At 49.6% G+C, this 20,127-nt stretch overlaps 1 protein-coding gene across 1 annotated transcript in view; it reads right to left on the minus strand.

Moving 5' to 3' along the window:
* Positions 1-5,451: 5,451 nt before the first annotated feature.
* UPB1 (beta-ureidopropionase 1) overlaps positions 5,452-20,127 on the minus strand; it is a 45,530-nt gene continuing 30,854 nt past the window's right edge. The window contains exons 7-10 of the mRNA XM_053587071.1: positions 19,305-19,386; positions 18,375-18,417; positions 14,753-14,907; positions 5,452-13,001 (exon numbers count right to left, since the gene is read on the minus strand). Coding sequence (XP_053443046.1) covers positions 12,918-13,001; positions 14,753-14,907; positions 18,375-18,417; positions 19,305-19,386 — 364 coding nt within the window. The 3' untranslated portion in view covers positions 5,452-12,917. The remainder of the gene's footprint in view (positions 13,002-14,752; positions 14,908-18,374; positions 18,418-19,304; positions 19,387-20,127) is intronic.

Raw genomic sequence — 20,127 nt, forward strand, 5'->3', positions numbered from 1 at the left:
GAACAAACTGATAGCTAACCCTTTGGGGGAAACCTGCATCTCTCACTGCACCAGAGCCCAGGTTCAGTGGGGACCTCGATCCACAGAGATTCTCCTAAATGCCTGGGCCTGGTGGCGTCCAGTGGGCTGCGGTGGCTGTTCACCCCCAGAAGCAGCTACACAGATCTGATGATGGATGTATCACTCTGGCTACATTTTTTTAAACTCTTGGGCTGTTGTCAATGACCTGGTTGTTTGGTCTGCCACTCCGAAAACCTCAAAGGCAGATTAAAGACACTTCTCTTTGAGACCAGGCACTGTGGAAATAAACTGCGGCTGTGAGTGCCCTGGCTGAGTCACACATGTATGTCATAGCCCACTGCTGCTACCGCTTGTCAGAGCCTAGGACTGGCCAGGTCTCCGGCTGGACACGGACTGCTATGCTATTATCTCGCTCAGGAACAATTGCTCTTAGGTGCCTCAGGGCTATTTACATTAGTAGAAGAGAGAGAGAAAGTCTTTGAGGGTAAAGCAGTCTTAGAATAGATTTTTTTCTTTTTGAGACAGAGCCTCAAGCTGTCACCCTGGGTAGAGTGCTGTGGCATCACAGCTCACGGCAACCTCCAACTCCTGGGCTCAAGCGAGTCTCCTGCCTCCACCTCCCAAATAGCTGAGACTACAGGCTCTGCCACAACGCCCGGCCACTTTTTGGTTGCAGCTGTCCTTGTTGTTTGGCGGGCCCGGGCTGGATTCGAACCCGCCAGCTCAGGTGTAGGTGGCTGGCGCCTTAGCCGCTTGAGCCACAGGCGCCGAGCCCTTAGAATAGATCTTGACAGTCTTTAGCAGAGAGGCACCAGTGAGAGGGAACAGAGTCAGAGTAAGTGGGTTGTGATAGAATGCCAACTGCCTTCTCCTCCAGCCTAATATAAGGCTGATCTCATGCCGCTCAACACCACAGGTGCAGAGACTGCCAATTCACCACTGCTCTCATCTCACAAGCTCACTCATGCTTGTTATGAGAGCTAAATCTTTCCCCATGCCCTTTTCACCAAGGTTTTCCATTATTGAGCTATACAGATGTTACTTATAACTCTCATTCCTCCTAGCCATAGGCTATATCTACACGTGTAGATGCCCATGGCAGGAGGCCAGTCTCTGGTAAAACACTTGGGATAAGGCTGCTGATGGAGCCTCCATTACCCATATTGCCATGGCAACACAGACACCACTGTGGCTGGGTGCGAAGGACAGACTGTTGTTGACGCAGAGGTGACCATTGCTTGCCAAGCTTAGGATAACTACTAAAGGTTGGCCCATTTCTCTTCTCTTGCAGAGAAAGAGGTTAACCTTGGTCAGGGCATTGCCCCAGGCCGCTCACGGCAGATGGACTTCAGCAGACCTCTGACCTCCTCTAGGGGCCACTGATGGTGGGGCCTCACCACTGTCGACACTTTTTCAGGTTATTGGATTGTTCCAGTCTGATCAGCCAACTCTGGGGATACCACTGTGACCCTTGAAACTAACCTGTACCATGTTTTTGCCTGTCTGAATCATCTGTAGCCTGACGAGGATGTGCCTTTTATCACAAAAGCCACTTGACAAGAGTCAAGGTGTCCAAGGCCCTGGCTGGCACACATTCTAGATGGCAGTTCTGCTGTGAGGGTTTAAACCTGAATCTCGTTCAGTCACCTGGACGCCTGGTTGGACTGACCTGATCTGAGATCACGAGGCCAATGGCTGCTGGCAGCGCCAAGCTGAGACCCCTCCAGTGGCCCACACAGGACAAAGTGGGGACCGTACTGGGTCTCTGTGCGCTTTTTAAAATGCTCTTGTTCCTCTTAGACCTGATCCTTCCAAACCAAAGGTCTGGGTGCAAAAAGGGATAATTAGAAAAAGAGGTGACATTGTAGGTACTGGAAGGGCACACAGTGATTTTGGAAGGACAGCAGCAACTCTGGCACCCAGTAAAAAAGCCTTGAACACTAGCAGCTAAGGAGGGTGGAGTGTTCATGGTCGGTCATCTTTTATAATTGCTCTGAAACACTTCTTTAGGAAGAAATACATCCTGGTGCAGCTGTCTCAGACTTTTTTTTTTTTTTTTTTGTAGAGACAGAGTCTCACTGTACTGCCCTTGGGTAGAGAGCCGTGACATCACACGGCTTACAGCAACCTCCAACTCCTGGGCTTCAGCGATTCTCTTGCTTCAGCCTCCCAAGTAGCTGGGACTACAGGCGCCCACCACAACGCCTGGCTATTTTTTTGTTGCAGTTCGGCCGGGGCTGGGTTTGAACCTGCCACCCTCGGCGTATGGGGCCAGCGCCCTACTCACTGAGCCACAGGGGCCGCCCTCAGACTTTTTTTTAACCTTAGAGGTAAGGTCTTGCTCTGTCACTCAGGCTGGAGTAAATGGCACAATCATAGTTCACTGTGGCCTGGGGCTCCTGGACTCAATGCATCCTCCCACCTCAGCTCCCGATAGCTGGGACTACAGGCATGTGCCACCAGTGCCTACCTGTCTTTTTTTTTTTGTATAGACAAGGTCTAGCTATGTTGCCCAATCTTGTATCAAACTCATGGCCTCAAGCAATCCTCCTGCCTCAAGCCTCGCCAATTGCCAGGATTATAGGTGTGAGCCATTGAGGTTGGCCTCTCCCTAACTTTCCAAGCACCTTAAGTTTATTATTTATAGATAGAGTCTCACTATGTTGCCCTGAATAGAGTGCCATGGTGTCACAGCTCACAGCAACCTCAAACTCTTGGGATTCTCTTGCCTCAGCTTCCCAAGTAGCTGGGAGTACAGGCACCCACCACAACGCCTGGCTATTTTTTTGTTGTAGTTGTCATGGTTGTTTAGCGGGCCTGGGCCGAGTTTGAACCCACCAACCCTGGTGTATGTAGCTGGCACCCTAACTACTGAGCTACAAGTGCCAAGCCAAGGACCTAAAGTTTAACTGACTGCAGTTTCTGTCTTCCTCATCAGTTGGCTGTGACCACAGTTTTATTCATCATTTCCATTAGCCTCACCAGGCGGGTGTCCTGGCTCACACCTGTAACCCCAGCACTTGGGGAGGCTGAGGCGGGTGGATCACATGAGCTCACAAGTTCAAGACCAGCCTGAGCAAGAGTGAGACTCTGTCTCTACAATAAATGAAAAACTGGGGCAAAAGGATTCTTTAAGCCCACAAGTTGCTGTGAGCTATGATGCCACGACACTCTACCCATGGCAACAGAGTGAGACTCTGTTTCCAAAAAGCAAAACAAAACAAAACAAAAAACCCATTAGTGGGGCAGCGCCTGTGGCTCAAAGGAGTAGGGCGCTGACCCCATATGCTGGAAGTGGCAGGTTCAAACCCAGCCCTGGCCAAAAACAACAAAAAACAAACAAACAAACAAAAAAAAACCCATTAGCACCGGACGCGGTGGCTCACGCCTGTAATCCCAGCACTGTGGGAGCCTGAGGAGGGAGAATCACTTGAGCTCAGGAGTTCGAGACTTGCCTGAGTGACAGTGAGACCCTGACTCGTGAAAAAAATGGAAAAATCCAGCCGGGTGCCGAGGCAAGCGCCTGTAATCCCAGCGGCTTCTGGAGGCTGAGGCAGCAGGGTGCCCGCAGCCCGAGTCTGAGGTTGTGGTGAGCTACCACGCCCACTGCACTCTGCTCAGGGGCATAGGGTGGGACCCTGTCTCAACAACAACAACAACAACAAAAAGTAAAGAAATAAAAAATAAGCAACGAAATAAAATAAAAAAGCCAAAAAAATAAAATAAACCAAACCAAACAAAACAAAAAAACCCATTAGCCTCACCAGAAATCTACTGGAAAAAGGGAAAAAAAGACTGGCTCCCGTTCCTCTCACAAAAACCACCTGTAATATCCCCAGATGTCTGTCTTTTTTTTTTTTGGCCGGGACTCGGTTTGAACCCACCACCTTTGGCACAGGCGCTGCCCCCAGATGTCTTTCTTATCCTCATTCCTACAGACCTCACTTACTCATTCTCTGGGGAAGACAGTATGAATGAAAAGCATAGATTGGAGGAACTACCCTAGGCAGCCCTTCCAAATACAAGTACAGTGATTAGACTCATTTCACTGAAGTAAACTAGTAAGCCAAAGGCCTACCAGCTGGCTGGGACCTCTGCCCCTAGTAACGTGGGTCCCACTTGGAAGAACCCAATTATTGTAAACCATTCTTTCCTTTCCTTCTTTCTTTCTTATCCATTTATTACCAATTTCCCTAAGAGCTGGAAAAACACTTTCTAGGAGCTCTGTGTGTGCCCTCACGACTATACTTTTTCTTTTTGTATATACCCGAGGGAAACAAAATGCCTTGACTCCCTGTGTGGAAGCTAAATGAGAGCTTGCCAATCTCCCCCCACACAGCATCCCGCATCTTCACAGTGATCATAAGAGACCTTTGAGTGAGGGCGGTGCCTGTGGCTCAAGGAGTAGGGCGCCGGTCCCATATGCCGTAGGTGGCAGGTTCAAACCCAGCCCCGGCCAAAAACCACCCACCCACACGCACACAAAGAGACCTTTGAGTGTTTAAGCAAATACCGCCAGTACATCCTGCTGCCCACGGACCACCACAGAGATTTCTCTCAAATGAGACAGCCCTTGGCAATCCAGGGGAGCTTCCTGGGCTGATAACTGACTTGTTACTTCCGTGCACCACAGGGGCAGTCATCCCTAGGATGGGAATCATCTGATGAGAAAAGGTGACGTAACGTTTGTTTCTGACGTCAGCTGATCGATGTCCTGCCTCAGCCCTACAAGGCATTGGGGTCAGGGTCAGCTCACTGGCCAAGGTGGAGTACGGATGACAGACTTGCCCTAGACTTCCTCCCAGGGGCCACCAGTGGAGATTGTGTAATATCTGATGTACCCTACTGTCCCTGAGTTAGCAACCTGAGCCAAGCGGAAAGGTCAACGTTTGAGAAAGCCACCTGGATAAGGCAGACCTGGACGGTTTACAGGATTTGGTCAGATGGTTGGGTGGAGGACCCTGGGGTCAGGACTGAGCCTAGCATCTCAGGATGGGCTCACCTGCTGCGTGAAGCCTTGTTGATTAAATTAATTACTTGCTGTGAGACAAACTGAACTGAACTTGATCTAGCCTCTGTCGTACTTTTCAGAGTGACTGGTGTCTCTCATCCTGGAAACGGGGTGTGGCCAGAAAGTTAGCTACAGCCTTTAGAAAACCCTTTTTTTTTTTTTTGGAGACAGACTCTCACTCTGTTGTCCTGGTAGAGTGCCACGACCTCGTAGCTCACAGCAACCTCAAATTCTTGGGCTCAAGAGATCCTCTTGCCTCAGCCTCTCGAGTAGCTAGGACTACCGGTGCCTGCCACAACGTCCAGCTAGTTTTTCTATTTTTAGTAAAGATGGGAGTCTTGTTCTTGCTCAGTCTGGTCTGCAACTCCTAAGTGTTGCTGTCCACTGGCCTAGTCAGAGACACAGAGATAAGCACTGCAGACGAAATGAATGATTTATTAAGGGATGGCTGGTGCTCGCTCGGGCACAGCAGCAATCAGCTGTCTTTATCCACTTTCTTATATAGCCAAACTCATCAGATAAAAATAATCCAAGAACAAGGAAGACAAAAGGTAAAGATTCCTTATCAGCATGAATATAGCAAAGTGCGTACACACCTTTCTAAACCAAGAATATCTTGTTTGGAGATAAACAACAATGGAGATGAACCACAAAGGGCTGGGTTGTCTGTTCTATTTGCCTACTTTCCTATATGACTGAAAGTTTTTGTGTAAATAGAGGTAGGGGATTAAGTGCAATGGTCCATTGCCCCAGGCAAATGATCTGTCTCCAGCTACAACTTGGCAAGGGTCTCCAGCATTTTCTTTCCTCTAAGACGTGACTGCAGCCCAAGTACTGGAAATGTTCTTTCTCAGAGCCTCGTTGCCTCAAGGAGCACAAATGAGACTGATTCACCTTACAAGGGTGCAGTGGACTGTGCCCCTTCACCTAAGCTCAAGTGATCCACCCGCCGTGGCCTCCCAGAGTGCTAGGGTTACAGCTGTAAGCCACCTCGCCTGGCTAAAAAACTAAAAAAAAAAAAAAAAAAAAAAAAATCAAATTAAAAATAAAATATAAAATAAAGTAGCACACTCATGGGAAAATTTCCAGAAGCTAAGACCGTATAAAACTGAGGGGTGGATATTGCTGGGAGTTAATTCTCTGTGGGCATCTGTTTGTGTGTCTTGTGAGCTAAAACTATGAATGCCTCTGTTTGGGATTATGTTTTCAAGGAAGCTGGTATAGCAAATGGCCTGGGGAGACAGAGGTATAAAGGACAGGTGTTCTTGTGACTTTGGTGGATTGAGATAATGCCTCCTTTCAGTAGTGCAAAGGGAAGGCATATCATCAACCCTCTGGTATAAAAGATGAGAATTCTCTAAGCTCTCTTCCTCTTCCTTTCCTCAGGTCTCACCACGGCAGGTTTAGGATTCACTCGGTCGTCCTCGTGTGGCTCTCTGGAAAATCCTGTAAGGAAATGCTGGTACTCTGGCTACTGCTATTGCTGTAATAAAGCGTCCTCTAACCCAAGAGTGCCATGTCTTCTGCAAACATTCACGGAACTGTAGTAGGCTAACTTGTCAATTTGCAAATAGGATAAAATCTCCAACTCTTCACAGTTTCTGATATGATGTTCATGCTCTTTAATAGTTTTTTTTTTTTTGGTAGAGACAGAGTCTCACTTTATGGCCCTTGGTAGAGTGCCGTGGCCTCACACAGCTCACAGCAACCTCCAACTCCTGGGCTTAAGCGATTCTCCTGCCTCAGCCTCCCAAGTAGCTGGGACTACAGGCACCCGCCACAACACCCGGCTATTTTTTGGTTGCAGTTTGGCCGGGGCCGGGCTTGAACCCGTCACCCTCAGTATATGGGGCCGGCGCCTAACCGACTGAGCCACAGGCGCCGCCCAATGCTTTTTAATATTTCTTAATTAATTAGGCTGGGCATAGTGGCTTGTGCCTGTAGTCCCAGTACTTTGGGAGGCCAGGGTGAGAGAATCTTTTGAGGCCAGGAGCTCAGGGCTGCAGTGAGGTATTATCATACCATTGCATTCCAGCCTGGATGACAGAGCAAGACCCTGTCTCTTAAAACAAACAAAAAAAAAACTTCATAACTCAATTTTGGTAGGTTTTGTGTTTCTAGAAACTTGCCCATTAAACCTAGGCTATCCAAGTTTGTTGTGTACAAGTGTCCACAGTATTCTTAGAACTCTTATAATTCAGTTGTAAAAGAAAGCGACCCCCACATTTTTTTTTTCCTGCAGTTTTTGGCCAGGGCCGGGTTTGAACCTGCCACCTCCGGCATATAGGGCCAGCGCTCTACTCCTTTGAGCCACAGGTGCTCCCCCCGCCTTTTTTTTGAGACAGAGTCTGACTTTGTCAGCCTTGGTAGAGTACCATGCTGTCATAGCTCATAGCAACCTCAAATCCTTGGGCTCTCGCGATTTTCTTGCCTCAGCCTCCTGAGTAGCTGGGACTACAGATGCCTGCCACAACACCCGGCTATTTTTTTTTTGTAGCTGTCGTTGTTTAGCTGACCCAGGCCGGATTTGAACCCGCCAGCCTTGGTGTATGTGGCCTCCACCTGGCTATTTTTAGAGCTGGGGTATGGCTCTTGCTCAGCCTGGTCTTTAACGCCTGAACTCAAATAATCCACCCACCTTGGCCTCTAGAGTGCTGGGATTACAGGAGTGAGCCAGCAGCATCTGGCCCTCCCACTTTCATTTCTGATTTTAGTAATATGAGTCTTTTTTTTTTTCTTAATTAGTCTAGCTAAGGGTTGTCAATTTTGTTCCCCTTCTTTGGTTTCACGGGTTTCCTTTACTGTTTTTCTGCATTTTATTTATCTGTGCTGTAATCTTTACTACCATTTGCTTCCTTCTGCTAGTTTTGGGGTGTGTTTCCTCTTCTTTTTAGTTCCTTCATGCACTCTAAAGTTTGGTTATTGGATTGAGAACTTTTTTATTTTTATTTATTTATTTTATTTATTTTATTTTATTTATTTATTTATTTATTTTTTGCAGTTTTTGGCCGGGGCTGGGTTTCAACCCATCACCTCCGGCATATGGGGCCGACGCCCTACCTCTTTGAGCTACAGGCACCACCCACTTTTTTCTTTATTAATGGAAGTATTTACAACTATAAATTTCTCTCTTAGGGCTGCCTCTGCTGCATCTCATAAGTTTGGTATACAGTGTTACTGTTTTCATATGTCTCAAATATTTTCTAACTTCCTTGGTGATTTTTTTTTTTCTTTTTGAGACAGAAGATTACTGTATTGCCCCAGGCTAGATGCCCTGGTGTCAGTCCAGCTCATGGCAACCTCAAGCTCCTGGGCCCAGGCCGGATGCGGTGGCTCTGGGAGGTTGAGGTGGGTGGATTGCCAGTTGAACTCAAGAGTTTGAGGTTTCTGCGAGCTGTGACACCATGACCCTCTACTGAGGGTGACAAAGTGAGACTCTGTCTCAATAAAAAAATTAAAGAAATGCTCCTGGGCCCAAGTGATCCCTCTGCCTCAGCCTCCTGCGTAGCTGGAACTACAGACACCTGCCAGAACACTTGGCTAGTTTTTTCTATTTTTAGCAGAGACAGTGTCTCTCTCTTGCTCAAGCTGGTCTTGAACTCCCTGCAGTCAAGCAGTGCACCCACCTCAGCCTCCCAGAGGGCTGGGATTATAGTTTTGAACCATTGCACCTGGCCTTTGACTCACGTGGTTGTTTAAGCTTGTCGTCTTTAACTTCCACATAGTTTTTCTTTTTGAGACAGAGTCTCACTATGTCGCCCTGGGTAGAGTGCCATGGTGTCACAGCTCCCAGCAACCTCCGGCTCTTGGACTTCAGCGATTCTCTTGCCTCAGCCTCCCAAGTAGCCGGGACTACAGGCACCGACCAAAATGCCTGGCTATTTTTTGGTTGCAGTTGTCATTGTTGCTTGGCAGGCCCAGGCTGGGCTTAAACCCACCAGCTTCGCTCTATGTGGTCGGCGCCCTACTCACTGAGCTACGGGCGCCAAGCCTACTTCACAATTTTCCAGTTTTCCTTTTGCTGTTGAATTTTACTTTCATTTCACTGTGATGGGAAAATATACTTTGCTAGGGCGGTGCCTGTGGCTCAGTGAGTAGGGCGCCGGCCCCATATACCGAGGGTGGTGGGTTCAAACCCAGCCCCAGCAAAATTGCAACAAAAAAATAGCTGGGTGTTGTGGCGGGCGCCTGTAGTCCCTTGGGAGGCTGAGGCAAAAGAATTGCCTAAACCCAGGAGTTGGAGGTTGCTGTGAGCTGTGATGCCATGGCACTGTACCGAGGGTGATAAAGTGAAACTCTGTCTCCAAAAAAAAAAAGAAAATATACTTTGCATGATTTTAATCTTTTTTTTTTTTTTTTGCAGTTTTTGGCCAAGGCTGGGATTGAACCCACCACCTCCAGCATATGGTGCCAGCACCCTACCCCTTTGAGCCACAGGCACCGCCCAGATTTTAATCTTTTTAAATAGATTGGGACCTGTTTTATTGTCCAACATATGGTCTCTCCTTGAGAATGCCGTAGTCCTTTTTTCCTTTTGGGCACACTGCAGTTTGGCCACAGTGGCTCTCCAAGTCCCCAAGTCAGGCTTTTCAACAAAATTCAGACTTCACAGAACAAATCCCCACATTGAAAGAATTTTTTTCTGGGGCAGCGCCAGTTGCTCAGTGGGTAGGGCACCAGCCACATACATCCAGGCTGGTGGGTTTGAACCCAGTCCGGGCCATCTAAAAACTGCAACAACAAAAAAATAGCCTGGGTTTTGTGGTGGGTGCCTGTGGTCCCAGCTACTTGGGAGGCTGAGGCAAGAGAATCGCTTGAGCCCAGGAGTTTGAGGTTGCTATGAGCTGTGGCACCATGGCACTCTGTTCAGGGCAATAGTTTGAGACTGTCTCAAAAAAAGAATTTGTTCTGAAGCCAGAGCAAGAACAAGACCCTGTCTCTACTGAAAAATGGAAAAAATTAGCTGGGTGTTATAGTGGGTGCCTATAGTCCCAGCTAATTAGAAGGCTGAAGCTGGAGAATCACTTGAGCCAGCAGTTTTGAAGTCGCTATGAGCTAGGCATAACACTGTAGCCCGGGTGACAGAGCAAGGCTCTGTCTCAAAACAAACAAAAAGATTTGTTCTCTAAAATTTGGATTTTAGAGGCTCAAAAGGCTGTAGTCAAGCAAACAGAAGGTTACAGGTTCCCCACGCTGGCAAGGCCCATCCCTAATAAAATACCCCCCAAATTAGCTAGGCATAGTAGGTGTGCGCCTGTAGTCCCAGCCACTGAGGAGGCTGAGGCAGGAGGATCACTTGAGCCCAGGAGTTTGAGGCTACTGTAAGCTATGTTGATGCCACTGTACTCTAGCCATGGTGACAGAATGAGGCTCTGTTTCAAAATTAAACAAGACAAAAAAACTAAAAACAAACTAATGCTTACATATCATTTACCCTGCATGGTTGTTTGTTTTTTTTTTTGAAACAGAGCCTCAATCTGTTGCCCTGGATAGAGTGCTGTGGCATCACCGCTCACAGCAACCTCAAATTCCTGGGCTCAAGCGATTCTCCTGCCTCTGCCTCCCAAGTAGCTGGGACTACAGGCGCCCGCCACAACGCCTGGCTATTTTTTGGTTGCAGCCGTCATTGTTGTTTTGACAGGCCAGGGCTGGATTTGAACCCACCAGCTCAGGTGTTTGTGGCTGATGCCTTAGCCACTTGAGCCACAGGTGCTGAGCCTACCCTGTAACATGTTTCAGCCATTACTTAAAGCCTGCGATGATCTCGTCGGAGCAGGGCTTTGCCCACTCTAAGATGGGCCTGGCTGCGCTCTTTCCAACCAACGAGCGGTATGGATAATCAAATGCCAAATGCATTGATCTGTGCCTATTCCATAAATGCACCAACTTGTCAGCTAAGCTGGCCCTTGTATGGGGCTGACTATACCATTTTTCTAGAAATGACAGGAAGTAAGGTTTTTAGACTCTGAGGGGCCACATCTGCTGGACTAGATCCTATGAAAAAGTAAGGCACAAGAAGGTAAAGTGCGAACTTCAGCAAAGCGAGATTCAGGGAGGTGCCACAGAGTGACGGCTAGGCAGGAAAAATCCAACTCCCAGGTTGCTGTCCAGAAGCCCCAAAGCCCCGATGTGAATTCAGCTGCGGGGCCAGTGAAGGGATGAGGCTGCCCTCTCTGACTGGCACTGCAGGATGTGGACCCCTTCCCATGTCCTCTCAACACTCTGGGCAACTGCTGTTTGAGATGTGGTGGGTGTGAGGGCTGTGTCCTGACGTAAAGCAGGACAGCAAACATGGTCCCATTTTATAGAGGTAGAAATAGAGGTGCAGAGAGCAACCTGATGTGTAAGTCAGGGCTCAATTATGGAAGCAGAACCAGTTGGGGATAGATGGATATAAAGATGTAACGATATGGAGAGATTCAGTGCAAGGAACTGCCCTCTGAGATGATGGGGGCAGGACAGGCAATTCTGAAACCCGCAGAGCAGGGGAGCATCAGGACAGGCAGGCAGGAACTTGTGGGCATCGGCTGAGGGCCTGCCCTGAGTGTAAATTAATACTGCCACAACCCGCCATGGGCTATCTCTTCCCTCTTCAGCCTGGCTCTGTGAAAAATCCAGTCATTAGGCTGGGCGAGGTGGCTCATCCCTGTAACCCTAGCACTCTGGGAGGCGTAGGCATGTGGATAGCCTGAGTTCAGGAGTCTGAGACTAGCCTGAGCAAGGGCAAGACCTTATCTCTACTAAAAATAGAAAAACTAGCCAGGCGTTGTGGTAGGCACCTGTGGTCTTAGCTACTCAGGAGGCTGAGGCAGGAGGATCACTTAATCCCGGGAATCTGAGGTTGCTGTGACATCCCAGCACTCTAGTCCGGGAGACAGGTGAGTCTCTCTCAAAAAAAAAATAAATAAATAAATAAAAAGAAAGCCGAGTGCGGTGGCTCATGCCTGTAATCCTAGCACTCTGGGATGCCGAGGCGGGCGGATTGCCTGCACTCACAGGTTGGAGACCAGCCTGAGCCAGAGTGAGACCTTGTCTCTCAAAATAGCTGAGCATTGTGGCGGGCACCTGTAGTCCCAGTTATATGGGAGGCTGAGGCAAGAGAATCACTTGAGCTGAAGAGTTTGATGTTGCTGTGAGTTGTGATGCCACAGCACTCTACCGAGAGCATCAAAATGAGACTGTCTAAAAAAAAAAAAAAAGAAAAGATTGAATCATTAGTGCCTTTAAGTTTAATCAAAGTAAAGCATTCCAGAAGATCCATAAACATGCAGAAAACTCATCTTTAAGATTCTACTCCTTGGCAGCAACTGTGGCTCAGTGGGTAGGGCGCTGGCCCCATACACCGAAGGTGGTGGGTTCAAACCCAGCTCCAGCCAAACAGCAACAAAAAATAGCCAGGCATTGTGATGGGCACCTGTAGTCCCAGCTACTCAGGAGGCTGAGGCAAGAGAATCCCCTAAGCCCAAGAGCTGGAGGTTGCTGTGAGTTGTGAAGCCCAAGAGCTGGAGGTTGCTGTGAGTTGTGATGCCACAGCACTCTACTAAGGGTAACAAAGTGAGACTCTGTCTAAAAAAAAAAAATTGAGGTAAAATTCACACATGAAATTTAACATTTTAAATTATACAAATCAGTGGCACTCGGTACATTTGCAGTGTTTATCATCTTTATCTAGTCCCCAAACACTTCTGACACCCTTGAAGTACACCCTGTACTCCTTAAGTAGTGACTTCCCCATCCCACCTTCCCCATCCCTGCAGCATTTTGAAACCAATCGGGGCAACAACGTTATCAGGTACAACTTAGACGTGTTAAACCTCCCATGTTTGCCAACCCACTGGGCGCAAAGGGATCTCTTCACCCCAAGGCAGACAAGGGCAGAAGCCAGCTACTCCTTGATGATGGTCGGGGTGTAGCTGGGTTTGACAGCTTCAGCGAGCTCCCGCGCATACATCTCAAACCTGCCAGTCATCTGAAAGCAAAACACAAACGGACTTTAGAAATTCTTATGGTATAAACATCTCTCACTTACTTGCCACTGGGGGGCAGCCATGGGGCAGAAATGTGTCAGGAAGGCTGGTTACTGGATGGTTACAGAATGCAAGGCAGAGAACCCCTGTGTGACCTCTCGGCACTGATTCTGGTGTTGGAGCAAAGTTCAGGGACTCCACGATGACTCACACAGCCTAGCCTCCCCGGCGGTGACCTCTGTGGCCCATCTACCCAGAAGGTGTGGTCTGTCCCTAGGCAGGAAGGAAGAGGGGAGCCTGGCCATGCTGCAGATCCCCGGAAGAGCAGCGTATGGCTCAGACAGGGGGGTGACCTCCTGAGTCACTCAGGAGGGGAGAAGGCTGAGCTCTGAGCCAGGGTCTCCGGCCTGGGCCTGGAGGTCTGTCCACTACATGGAGGATCACGTCATGGACACAGATACAGGTTGGGGCACGGCCTCTCTCCCTCTTTCCAAAAGTTTTGACATGAGTTCATGTCCATCACCCCAGCTGGGAAGGCTTCTGCTTCTGAAAAGTATTTAATGAGGCTCGGCACCTGTAGCTCAGTGGCTAGGGCGCCAGCCACATACATCAGAGCTGGCGGGTTCAAATCCAGCCCAGGTCTGCCAAACAACAACCCAAAAATAGCCAGGTGTTGTGGCGGGTGCCTGTAGTTCCAGCTACTTGGGAGGCTGAGGCAAGAGAATGAAGCCCAAGAGTTTGAGGTTGCTCTGAGTTGTGATGCTACAGCACTCTACCCAAACTACTGAGGGTGACAGTGTCACTCTGTCTCAAAAGGAAAAAAAAAGTTATCTAATGAGAAAACTGCTTATTGTCCCTGCTGATAACTTGTTAAAAGAGCCAGCTGGAATTCTGGGCTCTGACTTCTGGTTCGGATCGAAATCTGCACTCATCTGAGCTGCCCAGGAAGAAAGGCCAGGAGACTCTCATGGGCAACACCTTGTCTGTCTGGCAAGGACCCACACACTCTGGAAAACAGGGTAGGAAGGCCTAGAGCCTGGGCCTGGCCAGACTGGAAGGCCTGGAGTCCTCCTAGTCACAATGGGCAGTCATTCAGTTACAGAGATGCAACATTTGCCTGTAAGATTTGCATATAAATGGGCGCCAAATTGGTGGAGATACTGTTGGACACGTACACAGCAACTCTCAAAGCCAATAGTCCCTTTTGGGGGGTGGGCGCATGCCAGGAGGGCAGGCACCTACACTCCTCTCAGACTCCAGGTGTCACAGGGCACTAGGTCTCTTCAGTGCTGACTTAAGGTGACTGAGCAAGGTGGTAGCAGAGCCAGGCCTGGACTCCATTTCTCGCTATTGTCAAGGTCTGGACTAGGGAGCCTGGCTGCAGGCAGAACCAGACATGCACATTTATCTTGTGATAAGTGCAAATGCCTGGAAAGGAAAAAGGATTACAGAAGCCAATCCACTCTATTCTCTGGACAAATGAAATTGAGATTAATTTGTTTGAAGGTGCCCAGAATCTAAATCAGATGAGAGAAGGATTTATGGCAGTCTGCTGCTTGGGCATCACTTGACCCAATGGTTCCTCCCCAGGAGCTGGCAGAGAGGTAGAGACATGGTCCCCCGCTCAATGCGAGGCCCTTGGGTGGCGAGCTGGCACCTCACGCTGCTAAGGGCAAAGCCAGCAACAACGTTCCCCAGCCTAGGGGCCAAAGCAGAGGAGCAGGGGACAACAGCAGCGGACCCGGAGACTCACCTTGAAGTTCCAGATGTCATTCATCTGGCGGCAGAGGTTGAGGTTGAGTTCAGCAACCAGCAGCCCATCCTGGCTACGTGATAGCCCAGGAGTCCGGCTGCCATCAGGGGCTGACACGTAGCTTGAGCCATAGAAGTAGCCAAAGTCCTGGTGAGCTTTAAGAGAGCAAAGCAAAGCATTCCTGAGTTTTCTTTGAGACGGAGTCTCTCTCTTTTGGCCTGGGTTGAGTGCCTTGAACTCCTGAGCTCAAGCAGTCCTCTTGCCATGGCCCTCTGGGTATCTGGAAGCACAGGTGTGTACTGGCACACGTGGTGTTATAGCTCACAGCCACCTCGTGGGCTTAAGTGACCCTTCTGTCTTAGCTACTGAGTAGCTGGGACTACAGGCGCCCAACACAAAGCCCAGCTGATTTTTCTATTTTTAGTGGAGATGGAGTCTTCTTCCTTTTTTTTTTTTTTTTTTTGAGACAGAGTCTCAAGCTTTCCCCCTGGGTAGAGTGCCATGGCATCACAGCTCACAGCAACCTCAAACTCCTGGGCTTAAGCAACTCTCTTGCCTCAGTATCCTAAGTCATGTGACTCCTAGGGTTACGTGACTCCTAGGGACTACAGGCACTCGCCACAATGCCCAGCTTTTTTTGTTGCAATTGTCATTGATGTTTTAGCTGGCCTAGGCTGAACCTGTTTTAGCTGAACCTGCCAGCTTCAGTGCCTGTGGTCAGCGCTCTACCCCCTGAGCTACGGTCACCGCCTAGGGACAGAGTCTTGCTCTTGAACTCTGGAGCTGAAGCAATCCACCTGCTTTGGCCACAGAGTGCTAGATTTACAGGTGTAAGCTACTGTGTCACCTTATTTTTTTAAACTAATTTTTAATTTTTTTTTTTTTTGAGACAGTGTCTCACTTTGTCACCGTTGGTAGAGTGCTGCGGTGTTACAGCTCACAGCAACCTCAAACTCTTAGGCTCAAGTGATTCTCTTGCTTCAGCCTCCTCACTACAGGTGCCCACTACAATGCCCAGCTATTTTTAGAAACGGGGTCTTACTCTTTCTCAGGCTGGTCTTGAACCCATGAGCTCAAGCAATCCACCCACCTCAGCCTCCCAGTGCTAGAATTATAGGCGTGAGCCACTGTGCTCTGCCTTTAATTTTTTTTTTTTTTTTTTGCAGTTTTTGGCCGGGGCTGGGTTTGAACCCACCACCTCTGGCATATGGGGCCGGCGCCCTACCCCTTTGAACCACAGGCACCACCCCAATTTTTAATTTTTTTTAAGAGACAGAGGCTCGGGCGGCACCTGTGGCTCAAGGAGTAGGGCGCCGGTCCCATATGCCGGAGGTGGCGGGTTCAAACCCAGCCCCGGCCAAAAAACACACACAAAAAAAAAAAAAAAAAAAAAAAAAGAGACAGAGGCTCGGGTGGCGCCTGTGGCTCAAGGAGTAGGGCGCCAGTCCCATATGCCGGAGGTGGTGGGTTCAAACCTAGCCCCGGCCAAAAACCAAAAAAAAAAAAAAAAAAAAAAAAGAGACAGAGGCTTATGTCACCCAGGCTGGAGTGTGGTGGTGCAGTAAAAGTTCACTGCAGCCTTGACCTCCTGAGCTCAAGCAGTCCTCCTGCCTTGGCCCTCCAAGTATCTGGAGGCACAGGTGTGTACTGCCACACTTGGCTAAGTTTCAAACGTTCTGTCTCACGATGCTGCCTAGACTGGCCACATTTATGTGCTTGTGCAGATGCACTGTGGGCTCTGCAGAGGGACAGGCACATTGAGGCACATCCAGGACAAGGTGTTAGTGCCATTCTCCCCCAGTGCCTGCCAAATGCCTAGGCCTATCCCACTCCTCAGGCCTGAAGACCCAGAAAGCTGCTTCAAAGACCCCACTCCCCAATCTCACCACCCTCTGCCCCTGGGAAAATTTCTAAATGTCACTCTTGTGGAGGTGTTGGCCTTTTGCTCCTAATGTCAGTCACCCAAGAGCCACTCCTAGGGTCACGTGACTCTGGAGGGCTTCCTGTGTGGCTCTGCCCTCACTTGCCTTGCTAGCTGCGTCACTGTCACCCTCTCCCTTCCACCACACCTGGTCCCCTCACCAGTTAGGGAGGGCTAACAGCTGCCCTGCAGGGAAGTAGGGCTGAGCCGTCCTGGACACAGCAGGTGCCCAGTGGATGCTCATTTCCTTACCTCTTCTGCACCTGTCTACAGGCAGCCTCACGAGGTTGGAGACCCTGGAAGTCTGACCCTCAAGTGGGGGCATCTGGGACACTTCCAGGAAGTGTGTTCCCAGAAAAGAACTGCTTAGCCTCTTCCGGCTTCCCAGAGGATACTCTTGAGTTAGTCCAGATGTCTCCTTGCTAAGGGGGAACAGCCCCTACCTCTCACATGCTTGGCCAGAGATGTGGGACCTGGGGGTGTGGAACTCCCAGCAGAGATGAGGTGGCATGTGCCCTGGGATTAAAACAAGTTGTCAAGGCTGGGCACAGTGGCACAGGCCTGTAATCCTAGCACTCTGGGAGGCTGCAGTGGGAGGACTGCTTGAGCTCAGGATTTCGAGATAAGCCTGAGCAAGAGTGAGATCCTGTCTCTCCTAAAAACAGAAAAATTAGCCAGGTGTGGTAGTGGATATAGCCCCAGCTACTCCAGATGCTAAAGCAAGGTATATATATATATATATATATTTTTTTTTTTTTTGAGATAGAGTTTGACTAAGTTACCCTTGGTAGAGTGCTGTGGCGTCACAGCTCACAGCAAGCTCCAACTCTTGGGCTTAAGTGATTCTCTTCCCTCAGCCTCCCAAGTAGCTGTGACTACAGGCACCCGCCACAACGCCTGGCTATTTTTTTGTTGTAGTTGTCATTGTTTAACTGGCTGGCCTGGGCCAGGTTTGAACCTGCCACCCTTGGTGTATGCGGCTGGTGCTATAACCACTGTGCTACGGGCGCTGAGCCCAGACCATCTCTTGAGTTTTAGGTTGCTATAAGCTATGATGTCACAGCACTCTAGCCCAGCAAGTGAGATTCTGTCTAAAAAACCAAAACAAATAAAAAACCCCTATGCTGGGCCGGCCCCATATACCGAGGATGGTGGATTCAAACCTGGCTCCGGCTGAACTGCAACCAAAAAATAGCTGGGCGCTGTGGCGCGCGCCTGTAGTCCCAGCTGCTCGGGAGGCTGAGGCAAGAGAATCGCTTAGGCCCAGGAGTTGGAGGTTGTGAGCTGTGTGATGCCACAGCACTCTACCGAGGGCTATAAAGTGAGACTCTGTCTCTACAAAAAAAAAAACAAACAAAAAAACCCTATGCTGTAGACTCTAGGCAATCCATGCTCTGGGGACTTTGGGGTGCTGGGACAAGGTCAAAGGAGAGGAGGGAGAGAGGTCTACAGGGCAGATGACAGCCCCTTCCTCTTTCAGAAGTTCACATCTTCCTGGTCCACCTTCACACCAATTCCAGGGGAGGGACAGAGTCTGACTCGCTTTCCAAGCCCAGGACTGTCTATCCGCATCCCAGTCGGACCCCCACGCTGCAGGTGTGTAGACGTGGTCTGTGGGGCAGGCCCTGTCTGGAGGAAGCAGACAGGGAGACTGAGGCCCACTCTGCAACCGCAACCACCATGGCAATTCAGGAAACATACCTTTCTTTCCGTCTCCAGACGTAAACTCATTTGGGAAGAGTTCCTGTGAAGTAAGACAGAGGTAAGGAGAGCCTATAGGTGGTGCTACCACTTCAGTCATTCCAGATCACTGGGCCAGACCTGGCACAGCAAGGTGGGGCTAGCTAGGGAACAGTTACAGTGAGACGGAACGGTCTGCACTCACCGGGCAACCAAGTACTTATCGAATGTCCCCACCCAGCACCCAGCACCGGGTGGTGGGGAATTTGACAAGCAAGGTAAAGACCCGCACTTTATAATCTGGAGAAAAGACACTGAGCACAGGCTGGTTCTCAGGGCTGTGGAAGGCATCTGAGGCTGGCCCACCTACAGTAATAAAACCCCAGCCTGGGGTCTGTGAGGAGGGTGAGTGGGGGTTGGGGGGGTCCACACACTTTTTTCAGCATCTTCTTGCTACGGTGGGGTTCCCCTGGCTAATTAACACACCAACTTCCTTTATGTTGCCAGAAATCGGATCGACTTAGCATGGACACCTTGGTTATCTCAGACTGCCCAAGATGCTCTGATTAGAGTCTGACATCTGATTAATAAGAACAAGCAGGAGGATGATTATGTAACAAGTGCATTGTGTTTGGAAGTCCAAGTCACTCAGTGTTTGGGGTCAACGGAGAAAAATAAGAAACCGGATACTCAAGAGGTGACGGGGTGAGAACCACCACATCAAAGAGCCTTTCAAAACGATTTCAGCTAAAAAACAAAAACAGGAAAAAAAATCAGGAGTAGGTCATGATGAAATCTTTAAAAGTAACAGACCAAGCCAGTTTCCCCCATTTTGGGGTCCTCAGGATTGGTGGGACATGCCCAGAGGGAACAGGCAGAAGAGGTGTAGCGTGTCCCTGCCAGGGCCACCAGGTGGTGGCTCCTCTTCTGAGTCAGACCTGGGGGACTTACCCTGCCCACGCGGTTGATGGCACAGGTGAAGCAATGGTTGGCAATGGCTGCGTTTCTGGCCTCGACAGGCCATAGGGACTCACTGTGAAAGAGAAATGAGACCAACCAGGTTGCCACCCTCCCAGCCAGACTCGGTAGGTGGTCAGCCCCGAGCGGCGGCCTGACCGCTGGCTTTCCTGGGCCTGCGGTGGGGAGAGCCAAGGAGCCTCACTGCACCTGAGGCTCATCCCAAACCCGAGACCAAGCAGGCCGACTTGTCTTCAGCAGCCTGCCTGAGCCCAGGCAGCCTTCTGGGGAGGGCCCGTTCATGGTCTGCCAGAAGAGGGGGATAGCCCTGGATCAAGCCCTCACTCTGAGCCTCAGTTTCCTTTTCTGAAATGTACCCAGAGGAAGACTGTGAAGACTCAATGAACGTGCAGATGAAGCTCCACGTGGCAGAAGTTCCGTAACTGCTACTCCCACCTCTTTTCCTTCTCTTGGGAACTCATTTCTGGGCTAGGAAGAACCTCTCCTAGTAAACATCGGAAGGGAGCTGAGGGTCCAGCAAGCTTGCACAAGGCCTGTGAGGGCTGAGCATGGCCCTCCGACTGCCCTACCCTAACTCTCCTACCCTGCTGTGCTGCCTTGCAAAGCAGTGTCCAAAGGGGAGGTATCAGGTTAAGCAAACAAGCAACTTAGGTTAATGGAATGGAGGGACATTCTCTGCAACAGGGTCACCTCCTCTGAGTCTGTCCCTATTTCCCAGTGCCTTCCCATTTTCCTCTTATGAACCCCTAGACCCTAAGTAGAAACTCCCTGGTTCTCTTACAGGCAAGGGGGGGGA

Source organism: Nycticebus coucang, chromosome 4, assembly GCF_027406575.1.
Source record: "Nycticebus coucang isolate mNycCou1 chromosome 4, mNycCou1.pri, whole genome shotgun sequence".
In the NCBI taxonomy this organism is placed as follows: Eukaryota; Metazoa; Chordata; class Mammalia; order Primates; family Lorisidae; genus Nycticebus; species Nycticebus coucang.